Below are 22,556 nucleotides of genomic sequence, written 5' to 3'. Positions count from 1 at the left end.
CTCCAGAAGCTTATACTTCTGTGCAGACTAAATTGAAGGCCTGGTACTTTAAATCTAGCTCTGGCCAGGGGCGCCTGGGTGGTTGATTCAGTTAAGCATCTGATTCGGCTCAGGTCGTGATCTCACGGCTCGTGAGTTCAAGCCACCCATCGGGCTCTATGCTGACAGTTCAGAGCCTGGAGCCTGCTTTGGATTCTGTGTCCCTCTCTCCTCTGCTCCTCCCCCACTCACGTTCTGTCTCTCTCTCAAAAACAAACATTAAAAAAAACAATCTAGATCTTGCCAATGGCAAGTGGGTATGCAAGTACACATATCAGTCTTCTCTTTTCTTCCAAACAGCCATAACAAACAGCCTTGCATATGTGCCCACCCCTCTCTGCCCCTACCCCACTCACTCACACCTCCCAACCCAGGATCCCTTTCTTAAATTATATACTTTGCACTATATCACTGGGAGAGCTCCAGGAGATGGAAGGAGAGAGAATAAAGAGTAGGAAGCAGAGAATCTAAAGGGAAAGATTACCAAACACTTACTCCCCCCTCACACCGCTCCCCCCTGGGGTCTCTAAAGCACGTACAAACCTGAGACATGAGTGATGGTTAAAAAAATTTGGGTTTTATTGTTTTTGCTAAACAATACTAAAAAAAAAAAAAAAAATTCATTTTGAAGGCAGGGCTTGAATTATTTAATTTTGATCCATTTATTTAATTAAAAAAAAAAAAAAGGAAGGGGAAAGAGATCATGGCCAAAAAGATAGTAGTTACCCCCCACCCCACCCCCAAAGCTCTAGCCAGTCACATGAGCATCACCCACTTCCCACTCGGTGCCTGACATTCAGCTGGTGGCACACTCTGCCCCCCCGGGCTGCCCTGAAGGCATGGGGGCAACAGGTGCCAGTTTTAGCACTCAGCAGGTTAGTCAAACCAGACAAACTGGTGGGCTAAAGTCCAGAAATTCTCTCCAGGTTTTCTGCCCATTGGCTGAGCACATACAAACTATCATAAGCTTGTAAAATTTCAGGGGGGTGGGGAAGGGCATAAAAGCAGGAGGTTGGTGGGAGCAGAGAAACTACAGGTCACCCAAGCTTTCTCCTGGGCTACTGGCTCTGGATACAGACTCCGAGAGACTGGGAGAGGTGGGCTCCAGGTTTCTTAGGAAGAAAATCATCCTTCGAGGAGGAGCTGAGACGTGCCATGCAAAATAGTTCTTCCTGCAGAGGGCACAGGAGACAGGGCAGCTGACTCTCCCATCTAGGAGACAGGAGTGTGGTGAGGAAGTTCTTCTAGTACCATGAAGTAAGACAAAAGGCAGAGGGAGAATCCTGAGGTTTTGGCCAAATGTGAGACTGGTACACACACACAGTTAAAGACTAAAAAGCCATCAGGAACCCTCACAGCCGAATCCCACCTGCAAACACCGGCTCTAGAAAGTGCTGCAGAAGATTCTTGCTGTGAACCAAGTCAAGTTAGTTGCCTGGCTATAGGTGGTGGGGAGGGGAATACATTTTTATTTTCGAAGGGAGGAGGTGGGAAGAGCGGCCATGATCTAGTAAAAAGAGACCTGCAAGAAGCAGAAAATATTTAGAGAACATTTTAATATATATTTTCATATATATATTTAAAGTTAAGAAAAATAAAACTAATTCAAGCCATGCCCTGTGCAAAAAAAAGAAAAAAAGAAAAAGAAAACCAAAGACAAATTTAAAGTGAGACCTCTGTCTGCTGCTCTAGTCTCGACTTCAGTGTCACAGTCAACTTGTTACTTTTATTTTGGAAGAGATGTAAAAGTTTCTTTCAATCACTCAGAAGGCAAGTGAAGCCACTTATAAAAACAGAATGGCAGGGACAGACTAGGAAAGTCAAAGGTGAAAGGGCAGAGCAAGAAAGGAATTTTCAAAAATAAAATTAACAAGGTGACTGTTCCAGAAGGGGACTGTGAAAAGGACATGGTGGACCGAAGTCTGTTAGTCAAGTAATGATTCAACTTTTAAATTATTCTCTTGTTCTTTTTTGTTGGGTGTTTTGTTTGTTCAAGTCTAAGATTTGGAAATGCTGACCCTTTGTTAACAAGAGCCAACAGGAAATATAGGATCCCTTCCCTCCCCCGGCCTGCCTCCGCCGAAGCCACCACCATCGCCTCGCTGGCTGGATGCTGGAAGAGTCCTCCGTGTGTGTGGACTCAGGATGACAGGGCAGCCTCCTTCTGTGGTTGCTGGGCTTGTGAACGCTGCAGTATCTTTTGGCTTTCCACGTCTCTAAAATGTTTTTCAACCTGAAAGAGACCAGTTCAGCCTAGGTCAGAACAGGAGATGGGCACCGAGGCCTCCCCAACAGTTCACTCCAGGTCTCCACAGCCTCATGGACTATTCAGGCATCTCTGCCCTTGCTGTCTGCTGGTCTTGCCAGCCAAAGGTAGGCAGGGGCCTCTTGTTTCAGCCACATTTGCTGCAGCTTTGGCCAAGACTATCTAGAAGAAAGTGAGTCTGTAAGCTCACAGTATGAAAGGAGATTATTATGCCCCAAACTGCCTCGCCCCTCTTCATCTAAGAGCAGAATGAAAAGCTAATAGGGAATTAGCAGTCTTGGACTTTTTACATCCACGACATTGGTCCCTCAACCCTCAGAGCGTTTTTTCCTAAATGCTACAACGCAACCTAGATAGTCATGTGACATATGCAGGGTCAGAGACCCAACAGCAACTGACTTCTACCAACCAGCTCCTCCTGAGAGGAACCCAGACTGGGATGAGAGGAACTGCTCAGATGCAATACCACAGAACGGTCTGGCTAATTCCAAAAAGCCATACCAGGGAGGACATGGGGCTGGCCACTTGCTTTACTGCATGCTGCCCAGCGGGTTCCATCCCCACAGAAGTGACCAAACCGTAAGCTCCAGAGCACTGCAGTGCTGGGGGCAGGTGGCTAGGCAGGGCTGCTCTCAGGCTGGTAGGTCGGAGGCAGGGATCTCAGTACAGTGTCCTGCCCTGATGCTGGGGAGGGGTGAAGGTCAAGGAATCATCCTCTCTCTAAAGATTCATGGCTCCTTTACTTACTATTTTGCGTACATGGCTCAGTGCACTCCCCTCTTTGCCTTTACAGTTTTCCACTTGATATGGGGGTGTAATAACAACTTCTTCCATGACTACGATGTTTTTTTCTTGCCATTTACAGTCTTTAATGCTGGAAGGAGAAGAGAGCAGGTGAAAGTTGCCTCTTGCGGCATCCCACACCTCCTGCCTGATGAATAAGTAACTCCAGGAAACTGACCCCAAGTTCTCAGCTCACAATGCAGCCAACAACTAGATGCCAGCAGCCTACAGGGAAGAGTAGCCACGACACATTTCCTGGGCACCAGTGGCTAGGAAAAGCAATGACCTGATGTGTACTTATTCTGAGAAGGGCCCAGAAGAGGCACTCTGAAGCATTAGGGACCTGGAAAACCCGAACAAACTTGGTGGCAGCCTCAGAAGTCCAAACCAAATTGAATTCAAATAAAGAGCTAGGCTCAGGCCACTAGATGCAACTTAAGTAGCAGCCTAGGGCAGGGGGTTGGCAAACTTTTTCTATGAAGAGTCAGACAGCAAATATTTTAGGCTCTGAGGGTCATACAACTTCTGTCACAACTACTGAACTCTGCTGCTGTACTACACAAGCAGCCACAGATAATACAATACATAAACAAATGAACAGATGTGCCCACTACCTGGAGTTTGCCGGCCTTTGGCCTGGGGGGAAATGGCACCTTTAGAAAGACAGGAAAAGAAATCCCCCCATCTTCCTGTGATCTGTACTCTGCCACCCACCTCCTGAAACAGTAACTGCTCCTCAAACCGGCCCCTCTCAGTTATCAGACAGCTGGGCACTTGCCAGACTGGGAAAACCCATTCCAGTTCACACTCGGGGAAACACAGGGCAGCTGATATTCCTAAGAGTTCCTTCACATACCTGTAAATGTTCAGATACTCATACCATGGCCTCGAACAGCTCTGATGCCAGCTGCCATCTGTGCACCAGACCCAGGTGGTTAAATAGGGTAACAGAAGGCAGCAGGGGGGAGGGGGAGTGTCAAATGTTTCAGTGTTTCGGCAGCTAGGGAAGCTAGCGGAGAGTCAAATGACTTCTGCTGTGACAAAATGTCTTTTAGGAGGTGGTAATAAGGTGGCCTTCTGCTCTCCCTAACTCCCTATGTTTATCCCAGGGTACAATTAGAGACAGACTTGTAACTCCCTTAATAAAACCCCATCAGCTTCTGGAGAAAGGTATGACAAGGTCAAAATAATGAAAGAGAAAGAAGCCCCGTGTTCTAAATTATGGAATACCAGTTCTGAAAGGGACTCAGGATAATCTAATCCCAAACCAAGTTTTACACATGAAGAAACTGAAGCCCCAAAAAACCAACTTGTCCACGATTACACCATTCTCCTGTATGGAAGGGCAACAGGCACCCACATCCCTGGACACCAAGGTGCTGCAGACACACTAACCAGCATCTCTGCTGACTTTCGGGAACACAACTACCCACACAGCACAGCCTGGCAGCGCTGCCCCCGGGGACAAGGGACCCCTATGCTCCCCCAACTCACGTCTTGTGTATGGTCTGGAAGAGCTGCTGGCCCTCTAGGGAAACACCAGCGCTGATTGCATAGGCCTGGCTCAGCTTCTCCTCCTTCTCTGTCCGTGCTTTGCTGGCAAGCTAGGGTGGGGGAGAGGAAAGAGACTCAGAAAAGCATTCACCTTCATTCTTCCCAACAGTCAGGACCTGTTGAGGAAAGGAGGCTGGAAGAGACTAGTTTGGTAGATTCAATTCTCTCAGAGTTCAAAAGCGAAACATACACATACATAATATGCCTGAGGGGTTATTGCCACTGCGGCAGACATTCCTTCCATCCAGTACTTACTAAGTGCCTACACATACCAGACATGCACTGTGCTGAACTAGAGGACAGCACTGCCGCCGGGACTGGACAGACTACGAACAGAAACAAAGTTAACTACAGATAGTGCCAAGGAGCTGGGAAGAAAATAAAGCAGGGCAACGTTACACAGCGGGACCGAGAAGTGACCGTCAGATAAAAGGTAATGCATACATCTCTATGAAAGGAGAGAATTAAGACCTTTTATCAGCCACTGCTAGTCTCAGTTTTAGAAATCAACATCTACAACACCTTCAGAGACCAGAATATGAGGTTCAAAAGACTATCTTTCTGGTACCACACTATCTGTGCTCACATGGGGAGCCAAGACCCAAGTAAACCTAACCCAATACTGTCCACCTTCAACTTGAGCTACCGTTACCCTGCTCTTTAGAAAAAGGAATGGTCTACATTCTACCTTATGTCTTTCCTTAACTGCCCTCTAGTGGAATGCTCACAGACTGATCAAAAGAAATTCTAGTAAAATCTAGTACAGTAGTCGCTCCCCACCCACCCCCGGCCCTGATCCAGAGTCAACCTCGGTCTGGAAGCAGATGATCCTCCTCCAAGACATATCATCAGGTCAACAGTAACCCAACGCTACACCACAGCTCCTACATCATTCACCTCACTTCATCTCTTCACGTAGGCATTTTATCACCTCACATCATCACAAGAAGGGTAACTAAGAACAGTACAATGAGGTATTTAGAGAGAGACAACCATATTCACGTAACTGTCAGGACAGCACACTGTTATAATTTTTCCATTTTATAGCTATTGTTGTTGATCTTTACTGCGCCTAATTATAAATTAAACTATCATAGGTATGTACGTACAGGAAAAAAGCCAGTAGCTACAGGGCTCCGTACTATGCATGGTTTCAGGCAGCCTCCAGGGTCTTGGAATGCACACCCTGCAGGTAAGGGGGGAATACCGCAGTCTACTAAAATCTAGGAAATCCCTCCCAACAGGGGTGGGTTGCCCCGTCAACCCCTACTGCCCCTCTAACACACTTCTAGTCCCCACCCTACACTACTGGTTGCTAGAGACTCCAGAAGGGCAAATTCGCTAGAGCATAAGACACAACAAATATGCTGGACAAGACGGTTAAAATGAAAGGCAGACAATGCATCCGAAAGTCAAACAAATGATTTAGAGATTTTTCAGACCCATGATCGTTAAGGGCTTAGTATACTGATGCTGCAGCTCACCAAACACAGACACACAAACACACACGTGAATACACATAATTTGTCCCCAAATACCAGCTCCTTAAGATAGAGATCATACCTCTTGCACATCCCCAAAGTACCTAGACATTTGGAATTCTTAAACATTTATATTCCGCCTAACAGTGACCCTTCAAACCACAGACCAAATTTAGTTCTACAGGCAAAGTGTCTAATCGCTTGTTAGCAACATGAAACACTTTATTAAGGTGTGGGATGGACTATGAAGAAGAGAAAAGGAGACCTTCAACTGGGTCATGGGGAGCCCTGCCTCTGGGCTTCAAAGATCTGAGTGGGGGAGGGGTGTGAGCACCGAAGAGAGAGGTCACGCGCAGGGTCATTTCAGTCTCCCTAGGGCAGAGAGGGAAGAAAGGCCAAAACTACAGCGATTGGAAGCTGGAGATCCTTTCTCACATGGTCCCCGGTACATGGAAAGAGATAGATAAAGCAGGAGTAAATAAATAATCTTTCAAGCCTGGTCCTGCCAATCTGGCCCCACCAGGCCAGAAGTCTGCAGAGAAATCAATGCACAGGGCTGACAGTATCCCCTGGAGCCTGGGCAATCCCAGCTGCAGCAAGAAAGCACACTCGGTCTCTCTGCAGAGAGAGCTGCCGCCGGTGTGATTTAAGCAGCAACAGGCAAAACTTACTCAATCACCAAGAAAACCCTGATAACAAGGAGGTTCCTTGAGTCTCATTTTTCAAACACCCTGTACACACCTGAAGTCTCCAAAGACAGAAGGTAAAACCAGGGGGTAACAAAAGCTCCCCTGGATTAACCACACTCCTAAGGGGCTCCTGGGAAGCACAAGTGACCAAGCAGATGTTTATCTTACCCCATGAACGAGCAGGAGGGTCTCACATTTTGAGGTTTTTTTTAAAAAAATGTTTATCCCCGAAAACCAAAAGCATCTCCCAGTGTCGGGTCTGACAAAGCTGCGTCTATAAAGCTTGTGTTGACTAGACAATACGGATACCAGAGCAAAACATCCTTGTCATCCACCTAGTAGATTAAAAACCTAACATGACCCATTCAGTGGGAGGAACTGGCTCAGGGAAACCAGGCACCTATGCAGAATGGTTAAGAATGGATTGGACAAGTTAAGCTAGAAGAGGAGGTAGAAAGGCTGGGAGCCACTTTTGAATTTTTGCCAGAGGCATAATGAAATACATATAAATCTTAGCCAGAGTGATTCGTTTGGACAGCCTGAGTAATAGCAACACAATGACTAGAGAACAGTGATTTCAAAATACACTTCTAGCCCCCCAAAACACCTCTTCTAAAGGCTCTGCAAGCAAAGGAGAATAAACTGGGTAATTCTCCATTTCAAGTCACAGTGCAAACAGATCCCAAATGCTACATGATACACAAACCTCAGAAAAGTCAACAGAAATCAGAGTAAGCTGTTATTTCAATTTGCCCCAATATCCTCAACTACTCTACCTGGACCTGCAATTGTGCTTTGGGGGGTCTGGATGCACTGCAAACCCTGAATCCTCCAGCTGTCAGTTTATGAACTGTATTTTCACGGCAATCTGAAAAATGCTTAAATCTGACATTCAGCTATACAGATATGCTTTCACCAGGAACTTGTACAAATGGGGTAAATCTCTCCTACAAAGGATCCAATCGGTTAGGCACAAGGAAGGTTACCCTCACAAAAGGAATCTAGAAGTCTTTCTTCTCTCAAAATTGGAGTTGAGAAGGGAAGAAGATTACCTTGCTCTTTTTAGGCAGGTTCCTTAAAACCCAGGAAAAATGTAGATAAGCGTCCCTTTGTAAAGCAAATAACTATCACTCCACCCTCAAGTTAGCAGTTACACAGATGTAAATTTCCCCACATTTTTGTAAACTAATGCATATGTATAAATGGTCCAGTTATTCCAAGATAGTAAGTTTACAGTTTTTGTCAAACCACTAGAGGGAACCAATGGAAGCTGCCCTCGGTAGAGGTGGAGAGTGTGCCTTCTCAGCTTGGGAAGGTTAGCAGGATCATGATTTTTTAAATTCAATGACCGTCACCACACTACATCTATTTTCAATGCAAACATGCTAGCTGCTGGCCTCTCTTCCAATCAAATCTGAAGCACAAACTGGTTAGAATCTCAGAGAATACTAAAGGCACCACTTTACAAACACTGGGTTCGGGCAAACTGAGAAGCAAAACCCCACAAATATGTGTCACTAACATAGACGTGGCTTAAATGAAATGACTGCACAAGACAACCTGTGCTAACACGCCTCTCCTTTTATTTTGTACGAGACCCGGTGAAAAAGTGATTCCCTATCTACTAACCAGCACTTCCTCCTGTGGCCATTTTATACATAGCAACTTGACACGGGCTACAGAGAAAAGTACAGGAACTTGACACCGGAGCACATCAATATTAAAAGGCATCCAGTCACGCCTGCTGTTGGGTAACCCTTGAGTGAGTGAACGAATGAACACCAGTGACACACACCTCCCGCACTCAGTGACACGGGGAAAAGGAAGCAGCCACAACAACAAAATCCAAGCACCATGCACTTCATCTTGTTATTCAGTCACCAGCTGGGCCATCTTATTTCCACACACCCAGACCAGGAAAGCACAGGTGCTGTGGGGAACCCAGAGGGATTCCTACCGCAAGTATTTAACAGGCTGTGACAGCTGATACAACAAGGGAAGCAGAGTCCAAAGAGGAACATGCTGGATGTGACCTACTGACTCCGATGAGCTACTCTCAGTTTGTCTTCTCTGTGTACACGGGCTTTCCAACCAGCTGCCCTCACAGAGAGGTTAGGAAGCACCGCAGCTGCTGCCCGCACGGCCTGGTGGAGGCTGAGGGAAGACAGACTGCAGCGACCAAGGACAACTGTCATCAGGAGGGCCCACGCTTGTTTCTGTGGCTTCAACTCTGGGGTGCACTCTTAGAAAGCCCTCCTTCCTAGCTAGCAATAAGCGGGCTCGCAAAAATATTTCTTCCAACTATCAAATCAATATCCCCAAGTCTTCTTGTTCCCTAGCTGAAAGCTCCTGTCTGCTGGTTTCAATAAAATACAGTTCTTTACAAACAGTAAAGAAGAACCATACTTTGCATAGTTGGGAACTCCAAAAATAGAGTATCCCACTTGCCGTTGTGTCCTAGAATACATAATAATGAATCAAAACACTGAATCAAATAGGAACCGCAGAGCCCAAGAGGCCTGGCAGTGAATATTAAAATTCTAAGAACCAACTTGTTGAGAGCTTACTCCGCCCTAAGCACCAGGCTACACACTTTACGTGTATTCAGCATTTAATCTGCACAACAAGCCTATGAAATAGGGACTAAAATTCCTCCTACTTAATAGATGGAGAAACTAATCACAGCTGTTAAGAAACCTGCCCAAGTCTACCAAGCCACAAGTGGGAGAGTGGATTGGAACCCAGTCTGACTCCAAAGCTTGCATTCTTAACCCTGTCACTATAAACAGTTCCACCTAAGGAAGTCTAAATGACTGCTGAAAATATCAATTTAAATGCAAAAGAAAGTATTTTCAGAAAGGAAAAAAGTTTTTTTCCACAAAGGAAAAATATTTTAAAACTTAGCTGCCACCTTCTCTCTTTGTCAGCGCATTCTGGCATTTCCATCAATGTCCCCAGTGCAGAACACAGCTGTCTGCTTTCTAGTAAAGGGTATCTCTTCTGAAAAGGGCCTCAGTCTCACCCTGAACTTCAAGGACAGCCTTTATTTCTTTTGTTAAAGGTAACTTGCAGGAATGCTTTTCAGAAAACAGACCTTATATAAGAAAGCAGTTCAGACCAATAATGACATGTATTCCCTGGATCCATCTTTTTTTTTTTTTTTTTTTTAATATTTAAGTAATCTCTACACCCAATGTGGGGCTTGAACTCAAGACCCCAAGATCAAAAGCTGCATGCTCCTCTGACTGAGCAAGCCAGCCAGCCAGATGCCCCACGGACCCATCATTTTCTGACTGGGGTGAGACTAGGGAAGCTAAGTCAAGCAAGTCTCTTGTACTTGCATGTTAAGGTATGTCGAGTGCTTTGAACTACGAGGAAAAACGACGTGCAAACCCAGGGGCCACAGCCCCACCTAAAATCTCCAAGCTTCAACACCATCCTTGTCACCATGATGTAGCTGCTGCACAATACAGACCAGCCTTGAGTCACAGTCCCCTCCATAGGGAAAGCTTTTTCTTTCACTGGGTTTAAAACAAAAACTAGTTGTCAGTAAGTCAAGAGTTCGTCAGCTATTTGTAAGTTACGTCACCAAACACAATTCATAGCTACAACAGAAAACTAAACCTCCAGGACACTGAGTAATTTCCTAGTCCTGAGACCCTGAAACCAGTACTGCCATGGAACCTGCACATGGCCCTGTCAGAGAGAAAACTGGCTGGGATATAGGCTGAAATGTGATCTCGACAACCCATCTCTGAGAATGTGCGCTCAAATCAGCCAGCTCACACATGGCAGTGGGGATTAAGGGAGACAGTCTGGGTGAAAGCACTAGGTGTAAAGCACTGTGCAAATATTAGCTGTTAACATCGTTATTATAACATCATTACTGTTAGCACAGAGAAGGTGGCCCGTGGGTCATTTCGGAAAAATTCATACAATCCAACCTTCCTTTAGCCAATGGGCTCAGTGCTTCCCTTTCTGGTTTCTGTAAGAGCTGCTAGATAGGTTGTAAGTCCTAAAGAAGACATCTTTCAAAATATAACTGAAATAATCTATTGGAAATCCCTTTCCCCTTCACATGCCAAAATGGGTACACTATCTAGTGAGTAAAGAGTTGATCTTATTCATGATAGTGAAAGAGCCATGCGCTGCTCTTCCCTGGGCTCTGAAAAGAGAGAAAGCAGAGGAAAATAGAAGAGCCACCCCCTTACGCCTAGATTCCAGCTCAAACCCCTGACTACCACGCCCCAGCTGCACGAACCTGAGCAAGATGCATAACCTCTCCAGAGCCTCAGTTCGTTCATCTGGGGCCCATCCTGAAGGGTTACTGTTGGAAGTTCAGTAAGCATGGAAAGCACCTAACACCAATATGGCACACAACTCATCCCTTTACTCCCTGAGAACAACCAACCTCCGGGTTAGCTTACTACAAGAAGTTTCCAAATTGCAGAGATGGACAAAGTGAGCACCTTCCAAATCCGCTGGATTCCATTTAACTTCCTTCCTTTTATCTAATATTCTTCAAGACCCTACTCCATTGTTACATCAGAAAAGCCTTCCCTAAAATGTTTACTACTCTATGCCAAGGACTGGCAAACTATAGCCTGTGGGCCAAATTCAGCCCAACACCTGTTTTAGTTATGCTTTATTGGAAAGACCGTGCCCATCTGTTTACATATCATCTATGGCTGCTTTTGCTACAAAGGCAAAGTTGAGTAGTTGTGACAGAATGTACAGCCCACAAACCTAAAACATTTGCTATCTGGCCCTTCCAGGAGAGTTTGCTGCCCCCTGCTCTATGCTCTCACAGCACCTCGCTCACACCCCCACTAACACTGACCCTGCCACATTGTCAGCACTAGTTAAATGCAGCTCTCCCTCACCCTGCCAACAAACAGGAGATTCTTTTTTTTTTTAATTTATTTATTTTGAGAGAGAGCAAGAGAGGAGGAGGGGCAGAGAGAGAGGGAGAGAGAGAATCCCAAGCAGGCTCCATGCTGTCGGCGCAAAGCCTGACACAGGGCTCAATCTCATGAACTGTGAGATCATAACCTGAGTTGAAATCAAGAGTCAGATGCTTAACTGACTGAGCCACCCAGGCGCCCCCAAACAGGAGATTCTTGTGGGCAAAGGCAGTGTTAATCATCTTGACATTCCCAGCACCTGGAAGGAAGGGGGAGCAAGAGGAAAGGAGGATAAAAGGAACAGAAACCTTGACTATTAGAGATTCATAGAACTAACAGATCCAGGTTCCAGTTAAGTGACTAACACACGGTCACACAAATTACTAACAGCCCAGCTGCAAAAAGAATCCAGTTATTTAAATTCCCCACATTCTACCACACATACTGCTAGCTTTTGACACAGCGTGCAGATCCTTTCATTTCCCACTTCAGGTACAATTTGCTTCCCTCTCCAGGGTATTGTCTGGTATTTACCTAAGCTAGTCTCAAAATTCCAATGCTAGAACTTGACTGCATCACCTTTCCCCCCAGCCTTTTCCCCTCAAGTCTGTTCTGTAGCAGGAAGACCAAACCAGTTAGAATGCCCCTTTCTTAAAGCAGAAGAGATACCACCACTGACCCACCAGAAAAATCCTTATTGCCAATCATCTCTGTGTCAAAGAGTACAGACATGCCTTCAATAACACCTCCGCTAGTCACTCGAGCACAGCAATTTGTCTTTTCAGGTGGACAGCGATTGTCCCCACACCCTGTAATGTCAAGAAAGCCCCCTTCCAAAGCAAAACCGTAACCTAACGAGGGCTCACAGAGTCAGCTGGCAGCCATGCACCCTAGCTTGAATGGAGTCATGAGCCCTCGCCTGGAGCACCGCATCCCCCACTAGGGGGGTCAGTCTGACCCCAAAGTTTAAATGCCACAGAACGTGACATCCTTCAACAGACTAGTGATTTCTGAAATGGTAGTCAATCATTCTACCTCTCTGACTCCATCTGACACCACTCACTACTTAACATGTCCCGTCACTCAGCAGTCACCCCCCACCTCTACCTTCGTGACACTTTCAATTTTTTTTTTTTTCAACGTTTTTTATTTAGTTTTGGGACAGAGAGAGACAGAGCATGAACGGGGGAGGGGCAGAGAGAGAGGGAGACACAGAATCGGAAACAGGCTCCAGGCTCCGAGCCATCGGCCCAGAGCCTGACGCGGGACTCGAACTCACAGACTGCGAGATCGTGACCTGGCTGAAGTCGGACGCTTAACCGACTGCGCCACCCAGGCGCCCCGTTCGTGACACTTTCGTGAAGAACAGCTGTGTCTGCTCACAGCCAGGTGCAAAACTTACCGGTGGACTCTAACCTAGTACTGGGGCCTTGACAATATATTCTAATCAAGGAGCCAATAGGTTAGACGCGATTCCTAGAGGCTAGAAAAATTTTATCTGACAAAAAAAATCCTGCTTTCTCTAGAAAAGTTCTTTCCCTTCCCATTTACACATACTATGAACACCTTCTACCTCCTACCAATATACACATAACCTAAAATCAGGCCATCTGATTCTACTTGGTGTGAACTCCATACCCCAATACATTAGGGTCACAATATGGTCAAGGACCTGGCTAACAGGATAGGTCCATGAACGCAGGCCACAATGCAGTAGCTATTAACTACCCCAGGAGTTTACTCACACTGAGAATTAACCCTCACATCACTGGAAAGTCTATGGTTATGCTAAATATTAGCTTTGAACTGGGAGAACTCAAAACAAAAAGAGTCAGGTCTTCCCTCAGTGTGACATCACACCTAAAGGTGAGCACTGAGGTCAGGTTTAAAAAAAAATTTTTTTAATGTTTATTTATTTTTGAGAGAGAGACAGAGTACAAGCAGGAGAGGGGCAGAGAGAGAGATACACAGAATCGGAAAGTGGGAGAGGGGGGCAGAGAGAGAGAGAGAGAGAAAGAGAGAGAGAGAGAGAGAGAGACAGAGGGAGGGAGGGATACACAGAATCGGATGCAGGATCCAGGCACTGAGCTGTCAGCACAGAGCCCAATGCGGGGCTCGAACTCACGAACCCTGAGATCATGACCTGAGCCGAAGTAGGACGCTTATCCAACTGAGCCATCCAAGGTCCCCGAGGTCAGTTTTTTTAAAAAGTCAACTTTGTGACTCTTCCATTTTCTCAGCCTTTCTTTCCAGACCTCCCCACAATCACCACCAATCCCCAAATACCCTTCTTATTCAAAGGCAGCCAACTCACTCTTCATTACCAAGGGCTAATGATAAGCCCTTTCAATCTCTTTCTTCTTCCTGGTTGCATCAGATAACTCACTGCTTGTTAGTAAGGTATAAATGGGTCATAAATGGATAAAAGAAGCTAAAAAATTAGTCAGTGGTCTGGTAAGGGAGGTGGACACCTTACCTGTGGATTTCAATTTTCGATGTTTTGTCACTTTCCCTGCCTCCCCCCACAACATACAACTATCTCAAGAAAGTCTTCTCCGACTCAGCAAAGTGAGAACTTACATCTCATTCAACGCAGACGATTTATCTAAACAAATACATACACGTGCCTTGGCTGTGTCGGTGAGTTTTTTCCCAGGAATCTCAGAGGCTAAAAAAGCACAGCCTCCTTCGCTGTGTGACTGCTCACTCTAAACTCCAGTACTCGGCCAAGTGTTCACTTAACTATGCCACCTGATAACACTGCTCTGGAAGTTCAAGTTAATTCTGGTCACCAAGAAGACATCTCTTAAAAACACGTTTTAACTACATTACATATTAATGGTATTCAATACAATTTTGATTTTCCCCAGTCCTGGGTTGGCAAGTTTGGATATCTGAATGAATGTCAGACCAAATCCAGGCTAGAATGACATAGTAATGGCATTCATGTTCTTAGCTGCCTTCCCGCTGTCATACTGCCCCTTTTTCCCCATCTTGCCCCCATGCCATGATTCAAGGAACATCAGTTGGCTACACACAGCTAATGCAAAAGAACAGAACTAACATTTGCCAATTCCAGTCAACGTGACCTAATCCCCATAACAACTCTACGAGATAGACACTAACATTATCCCATTTTTATTGTGAGAAAACTGATGCTCAGTAAGGTTAAGAGGCAAAGAAGTGACTTTTAAAGACTTACCCATGTAGCCCGTTTTTTCTACTAGACCGCACTCTTCCTGACCACACAATGCAGAGGTTCTCTCTACGTAGAAACATTACTTAACATGGGACTTTGCAGTCAAAATATTAGACCCGAGTTCAAATCCCAGCTCCATCACGAGTTGCAGGACACTGAGCTAGTGACTCATTTTCTCTGAGCCCCCAGTTTACTCTTCTCTAAGATGGTAGCCACACAGTAAGAACTACTGTTAGAATTAAATGAGATATCTACCAATCGCTAGTTCAGAGAATGGCACATAAAAACATGAGCTCCCACACTACTACTACTGGCCATATAACCTAGACAAGTCACTTAAACTAATAAGCCTGTTAAATGAAAAGGAAAAGAATATACTACAAAGATCACATGTGGTGGTGAGAATGAAATGAGAGGTGTCAAAACTCTTTGTAATCTGTAAAGCTCTAGAAAAATAAATGTGGTCCCCGACAGAGCTTACCACAACACCTACACGAAACAGATTTCAGGAAATGTTTTATAATGCTACATAAAAGAGACCCTTGTTAATGTTGACATGTCCCAAATCATCTCCTGAGAGCACTACTAATCCACGGGCAATCTTCATCCCCAGGGAACAAGATGCTGAGTCAATGCAAAAGAACTTGTTAAGAAACACCCAACTTCATTCTGCCACAGGGACCCTAGGGTTCTTCTCACCCTAAAGCAGTATTTAAGTTCCTCACGACAGAATAAACTAATAAGCCACATAGTGAGTCATCTGAACCTCACTTATGACTGGCTTGGATGCACTTTTGTATTTTTGCTGAAACGCTTCTGTCTTATAGTCAGGACACTCAGAACACTTTAACAGTACAATAGTACCGTGGAGTAGATCGAGTGATACTCATGAACTTCAGCAACGCCACTGTCCTCCTCCAAGCTGCCTCTCACATCCCACATCCCTGTAGACACAGGACTTCTTAGCCTGCAGTACACTGTCAACTGAAAACAAAATGGGCTCATCTCTAAGAACTGCTAGTTCATACCTTCTCTAGTTGGGCTGGAATTAAGTATTTTATTTTATTGAAGGACCTTCTCTTCCAGTTCCTGCTGGGCTAGAGTAAACAAATATCCATTTTATATCAACAGGATTAAACAGAGGGCTTACTATGTCAGCAACATGAGCCAACATGTGATGGTATCTTCCACTGGAAGTGGTACACACAGGTGGTGCTTCCCCAGACTGTGAGCAGCAAGTTTTCTTCCAGGGATCTCTGAGCACCTTAGTTCTAACATGCTTAAACAACCCTCCATCTTTAGCAAAAAACCCAAGTCCATGCTCTTCCATGGGATGAACTTTCCATGGCATTCAACCAATAGGTAAACAGCCGCCCAGATTAAGTTTTCAGTAACAGTGCAGCAGGCTCTTCTAATTCTAACTGAATCCAGGGAGGAATCGCAAAGCATCCTCAAACACTGGGTTTCAGAAAGCCAATATAAGCTTACTCATAAACATCTCTGCAAGCGAAAGAGGGAATAAATGAAATCCAAAGATAGCCCTCCAACCTAATTTTAGTTGACTCCTCTCCCCAGAAAACAAACCCTTTTCAAGACTTGGCAAGCAGGCCACAAAGAAAAGTAAAAATTTCTGATATTCCCCAACCTATGACACAACCACTTTCTTGAAAGAGTGGGTAAACAACTAGTTTACAACAATGCTAATAAGCTAAAACTGAGCAGCAGAAAGCAAAACCCCAAAGATAATCTACAAAAGTAAATAACCAAGAACTATTTCTATTTGAGGTCAAACATTAAGAGAGTGACCTTTTAACAGTCCCACCCATAACACTCCAAGCCCTCTCAGATAAATGGTGGCACTTACTGGTCACAAGAGCAGAAACTTATCATGTTTTACATTAGAGAAAATCATCCCTTTCAGATAACCTTTCCTCTACTACTCACTAAAGATTTAGTTATTTAGTGACAGACTTCTCCTACCCTATAAAAACTAACTCAGAGCCTATTTTCAACATATGAGGAATAAACTATTTCACTTGAATCTTTTAAAATCTCTTCAGGGGCGCCTGGGTGGCGCAGTCGGTTGAGCGTCCGACTTCAGCTCAGGTCACGATCTCGCGGTCCGCGAGTTCGAGCCCCGCGTCGGGCTCTGGGCTGATGGCTCGGAGCCTGGAGCTTGCTTCCAATTCTGTGTCTCCCTCTCTCTCTGCCCCTCCCCCGTTCATGCTGTGTCTCTCTCTGTCTCAAAAATAAATAAACGTTAAAAAAAATTTAAAAAAAAAAATAAAATCTCTTCAGCCAAAAGAAGACGATGCAAAAAACTCCTACACTCTAGAAGGTACCTAAGCCAGGGTTTCAAAAATCTAGAAGTTTCTTAAGAATGGAAATATTTTTTTATGTTTATTTACTCATTTTTAAGGAGAGAGAGAGAGAGAGAGAGAGAGAGAGAAAGAGAGAGAGACAATTCCAAGCAAGCTCCACACTATCAGTGCAGAGCCCAACGCAGGGCTCGAACCCACGAACCGAGAGATCATGACCTGAGCCAAAATCAGGAGTCGGACACTTAACTGACTGAGCCACCCAGGCACCCAAGACTGGGATGTTCTATATGCAATAGCCTTTAATGCGGAACCCAAGACCTTTCTGAATCTGTCCTCAGCCATCACTAAAAAAACGAGTGGCATTTCTCTGGAACCTGGAAAGGGAGCTCCCAATCTGAGGTAAGTATATTCTGCCAGCCTCAGTTCCCCTCTATTGTTTCAGCTGCCTGAGTGTTTCCTTGCTTTGCTGAATTGTAGCCAACACACCACATTCCCAAGAGAGGTAAGAGAATATACATTATTACAAGACTCCTCTAGAGGGAAAAACTTCCACCATACGAATTCAAGAGACTAAAGGAAAGGCAGCTGCTATTAAAATCAAAGGTCTAACTTATTTATTCAAAGAATATTAAGCACCTATCCTGTGCAAGGCTCTGTATATTCAGCCATGAGCAAAACAGGTATGGTTCCCATCCTCACAGAACAAAGTTTGATGAGATAAAAAAGTAAACAAATGACACACAATTATAATTATACAAAGACTACGAATAGGTAACCTTAAAGTTCCAATTTGCCCAGGATACACTGATCTATGCTTGTCTCAGTGTAAAACAAAAGCACTCTGCTTTCCTTTCAAAAATGTCCCAAGTTGGACTATAAATGCTATGTCACCTGAACTCTGGAAGATAAGGTACTGTAAAGAGAATGGGGGCAAATTCCTTTAGCCTCTGTGATCAGAGAAGACTTCTCAGAAGAGGTGCCATTTAACTAAGTCCTGAAGGATGAGGCTCCAGACACTCTGGAAGAAACAGCATTCCAAATACAAGGATAGCAAAGACTACGAGGCATGGAGTGGTATTATTATTACAATACGTGAACTTTGGCTGATAGAAGAGTCAAAAAAAGTGATTTGAGGGTTCCCAGATATCAGTACATACATCCAAGATTAAAATATCCTAAGCCTCTAATTTTATCAGACCTCAAAATTCAAACATAAAGACAAAAATGAAGCTTGAAGGCAGTAGTTTTCAATTTTTTGTATGTCATGAATTGAGAATCTCCAAAATACTCCATGTGTTCACCCAAAACCACATACACACATACACACAATTTCAGGAGGTTCACAGGCAACGCCCCTACCCAACCCCACAAACACCAAAAGTTCGCACATGGACTCCAGGTTTAAAAAAAAAAAAAAAAAAAAAAAAAAAAAAGCCCTCTTTCACAAAGGACAAAAGCAAGCTTGCAACTTTATTTCTTTATTTGGGCATTAAAAGGTTTCTTAAATTTTTTTAAGGCATGCAGGAATAAAGAGAAAACTTAAATTGGTGTTTCTTCAAAAAGGTTATCAGAACAAACCGTTAAGTCAGTGAAAACGTGAAAAACAATGGACAACGTATGTACCACCAGGGGTCAATGAGTCTCAATTTTTCCCACCATTTTAAAGAGCCAGAACTGCCCTCAAGTCCTTACCTTACTAACATTGAGTGAAGCTAGGGGAGGAGGGGTTTCTGTTCGGTCATTAATTATTTCCACTTCTGAAACATACTGTAAGTTTATGAGCAAGATGTCTGCATGGTTGGGCTTTCCACTGGAAGAGGGACATTCTGGTGAGAAAATAAAGTTAAGGAAAATAGGGGCATGGAGAACACAACTCACACAAGGCTGGTGTAGAAGGTATGTCACGAGCAAGAGGGGGGCAGGGGAGCCTCGCAAGAATCACAGCTCTCCTCAGGAAATCTCTGCCTGTCACCTTCCACCCGCTCAAAACCCCAGAACCAAAAGATCTCAAGCTTTTCAAAGCCAAGTATTATCTAAAATTGGAAGCCTCAAAAAGGGTTTCTGTCACCTCTCTACTGGTCGTATGGAGGCATAATGCTGTGTTAATGCTGTATATATAGTTTTTCTTGAACCTAAGGAATCACACAGGAGAGGCAGTGCTTTCTGTTCCTGGTATAATAGTTCTTATATCTAGATACTGCTCTTTCCACTTTTTTAGATTTCAGATTTCCCATTCTGCAGAAGAGAAAACTACAGCACTGGGAATGAGGGTCACTCAAGGTGACCCAGCCAGTTAACCCATTTGTTTATGTATCCATTCATTCATTCATTCATTCACTCACCCATCCTCCAACTATTTATCAAGAGCATATCACATGCCAATTAAAAGTAATTCCTCATTCCAAAACCCTTCCACTAATGTAAAAGGTCTCACAGGGTCTAGGTCTGAGTTTTTATATTTTACAAAAAAAAAAGATGTTCAGAGGACATCTTCCTAAACTGGAAATCTACAACTAGTGGTTAAATAAATTAAAATACTTGCCACTCAAATGCAGCACTCAGTAGGAAACTCCTTTTGAAAGATGCCATAAAGGATTACGCCTCAAAAAAAAAAAAAAAAAATCCAAATAAACCCACCTGTGGCTCAAAAAGAAGGGGAAAGGGTGGCACATTTATTACAACCAGGAAGTATTTTGTTTCCAAGACTGAGTTTCCTGGAGTAACTCAGAAATCATTTCCACCCCCAAAGAAGCAGGCCTTCTCTTCCATTCTGTTTAACACCGCCACTTCCAAAAGGGGAGGCAACTACTATGGAAAAGTCAGGACTCCATGTGCTGGGCTGAGCAAGAGAAGATTAACTTACTCTTTCACCTGTAACCCACACATCCCCACATAAGCCCCTAAAAAACGTGGTCTTCTCTCTGGACCAGGTTTCCAGTGCAAACATCCTCAAAACAGCAATCTTCAAATGACTGAGGAACCTAATTCAGTACTCCCCGCCCCCAACAGCACCACGCATACACACGCACCAGCAAAACAAGCCCCTATCCCCATTTCAAATACAAACTGTCCTGCAGTTACTCTCCCCCAAAGCAGGCAAGGCCCATTTGGTCACCACCCCACCGCCCTTCCTTGGACTAAATCCCACCAGGAGACACCCCCTCGTAAACTCCATAGCCTTGCCCCACTAGCAGATCCTTACTCTACACACCCCCTCCCCACATGATTCTACCCGCCCCCCTTCCATCCGGGCTCCAATCCACCAGCCCCCTCCCACGACCACCCTCTCTCCTGATGACTGTGTCCCCTCTCATAGCGTTTCCCCCCAAAAAGCATCCGCGTGTCAAGCCCCCCTCCACCCACTGACCCTCGCTCGGGGCCCAGCTCCCACAAGGGGGGGGAGACAGGGTCCCCAGAGCAGACCGAGGGACACACGAAGAGGGGGAGGGGAGCTCAGGGCCGTGCGCATGCGCTCCGGGCGCCGCGGTAGCCGGTCGACCCTAGGCCCGGAGAGGGCCCCAGCCGCCGCCGTCGTCCCCCACCCCCCCACCACCGCACATACACGCCGGCCCGGCCTCGGGCTCCGCGCAGCGAAGGATACTTAAAGCCAGCATTTTGGACTGGTAGTCGAAGGCTACCACCTCGCCCTGCAGCCGCTGCTCCTGGCACGTCCGGCACGACACCTGGCTCCCAACGCTGAAGTACTCGCCCGGAGGAGCCGCCATCTTGGGAGAGCAGCCGCGGCCGGCGGCGGCGGCGGCAGCAGCGGGCGAAAGCCGGGCCCCCAGTGAGCGCCGCGACGCGACGCACGAGGCGTGCTGACGTCACACGCCAGGGCGTGGCCTGGCGCTGGGTGGGGCGGGAGCCTAGGTGGAAAAGGAAAGAAGAGGAAATAAAGGAGAATCTGAGTGTTTGTGCAAGTGCGCCCGGTTGGTAAAGTGCTTGCAGAGTCCATTTTAGAAGTTAAAGATAAATAACCTACGTTGAATGAGAAGGGGAAGGTGGAGGGAGCTGCAGTCTCCATTATGTGCCCACGTTGACACAAGAGTTTAATGAATTAACTCTGTATTTTACATATGAGGAATCCCGGACCCGGGGGACTTAAGGAAATTTGCTCAGAATGATTATACCCAGTTACAAAGTGGCAGTGGAAAGAACACTGGCTATAGGATTAGCTAAACTGGGATTGGGATCCCAGGTCTGCCACTTATTAAATTCTATGACCTTGAGAAAATTACTAAACCTGACCCCGTATCTTTATTTCTTCTGTATTATCACTTACTGATGATCCAACGATCTTTTGAGGTAGGAATCAACATCTTCCTTTTACAGATGAAGAAACTGAAGTCTTAGACTAAACTTGGCCAGGGTCGCACAACCAAAAAGAATTCGGTCTACCTGTTCCCCAAGATGGTTCTGTTTGATGCTCTACTGTATTAGATAATACCTTCTAGAGTAGTTAGGTTAAGTGAGATAATGTGTACAAATGAATGGCATGTAGTAGGTCTTTAATAAATGATCCTCCATGATCACCCATCACCCTTGGAACTCAAGATGCTTCCCCATCTCCCTTCTTGCCCTCTCTAGAAAGCCAGGCAAAGGGCAGGAATTACAAAGATGGCCTTGGGCAGGAGTTTTGCCCCTCCCCCTACTAGTGTCCATTCTGATCTATGACAGTTTTAACACGTAAGGTGTATTTCCCAGCCCTGTCATCACCAGTTTCCATCCCTAACCCACCTACCTGCCCACTTCCCACCCCCACCACCCCCATAGAAATTCTGGAGCCTCATGTATGAGTAACAATAGGTTGAACTTTCTCTAGGTGGAGGCAAAGACCAGCCCTGGCACTACTTGAACACAGTTCAAAAGTGTTTCCTTGCCCTTCAAGAGACATCAACTTCCTGATGTTGGGCATATATTAGTCCAATCATTTAATAGGAATAAATATACTGATGCCTTTTAGTTGTGGTATTTCAGAGAACTTTCAACTCTGACCCCCACAAGTCACATGTAACTGCCGCTCCACATTTTATATGGCATTGTGATTATAGTTTTCATATATATGACTGCCAGGTACTGTTAGGAAAAGCTTCCTGGAGAAAGTGAAAAAATCTGAGACCTGAAGGACACTCAAGATCTCTAAAAGGAGACAGAGCCTGTGGATTTCAAGGAACATAAAGTAGCTCAGAAATATTATGAAATGGAGTGGTGGGGGTAGGCTGGTAAAGGTTGTCTGGCTAGAACCTGAGCAAACTTTCAAAGACCTAGAAAATGTAGGCTTTCTCCTTGGGGCACATGAAAAACAGCAAGGGAGTGAAGT

The 22,556-nt window shown here is 45.2% G+C and overlaps 1 protein-coding gene across 1 annotated transcript; it reads right to left on the bottom strand.

The window, feature by feature from the left end:
* Nucleotides 1-594: 594 nt before the first annotated feature.
* On the bottom strand, nucleotides 595-21,040 carry LSM12 (LSM12 homolog). The gene is made up of 5 exons (XM_058704888.1): nucleotides 20,838-21,040; nucleotides 18,929-19,062; nucleotides 4,583-4,692; nucleotides 3,053-3,179; nucleotides 595-2,272 (listed from the first exon to the last, which is right to left on the bottom strand). Exons 1-5 carry the CDS (start codon nucleotides 20,959-20,961, stop codon nucleotides 2,180-2,182), a joined length of 588 nt encoding a protein of 195 aa, XP_058560871.1. The 5' UTR covers nucleotides 20,962-21,040; the 3' UTR covers nucleotides 595-2,179.
* Between the last annotated feature and the right edge of the window lie 1,516 nt (nucleotides 21,041-22,556).

The sequence above is a fragment of the Neofelis nebulosa genome, chromosome 16 (genome assembly GCF_028018385.1).
Source record: "Neofelis nebulosa isolate mNeoNeb1 chromosome 16, mNeoNeb1.pri, whole genome shotgun sequence".
In the NCBI taxonomy this organism is placed as follows: Eukaryota; Metazoa; Chordata; class Mammalia; order Carnivora; family Felidae; genus Neofelis; species Neofelis nebulosa.
Note: the sequence above shows the minus strand (reverse complement) of the source record. Positions and strands in the feature narration are given on the sequence as shown.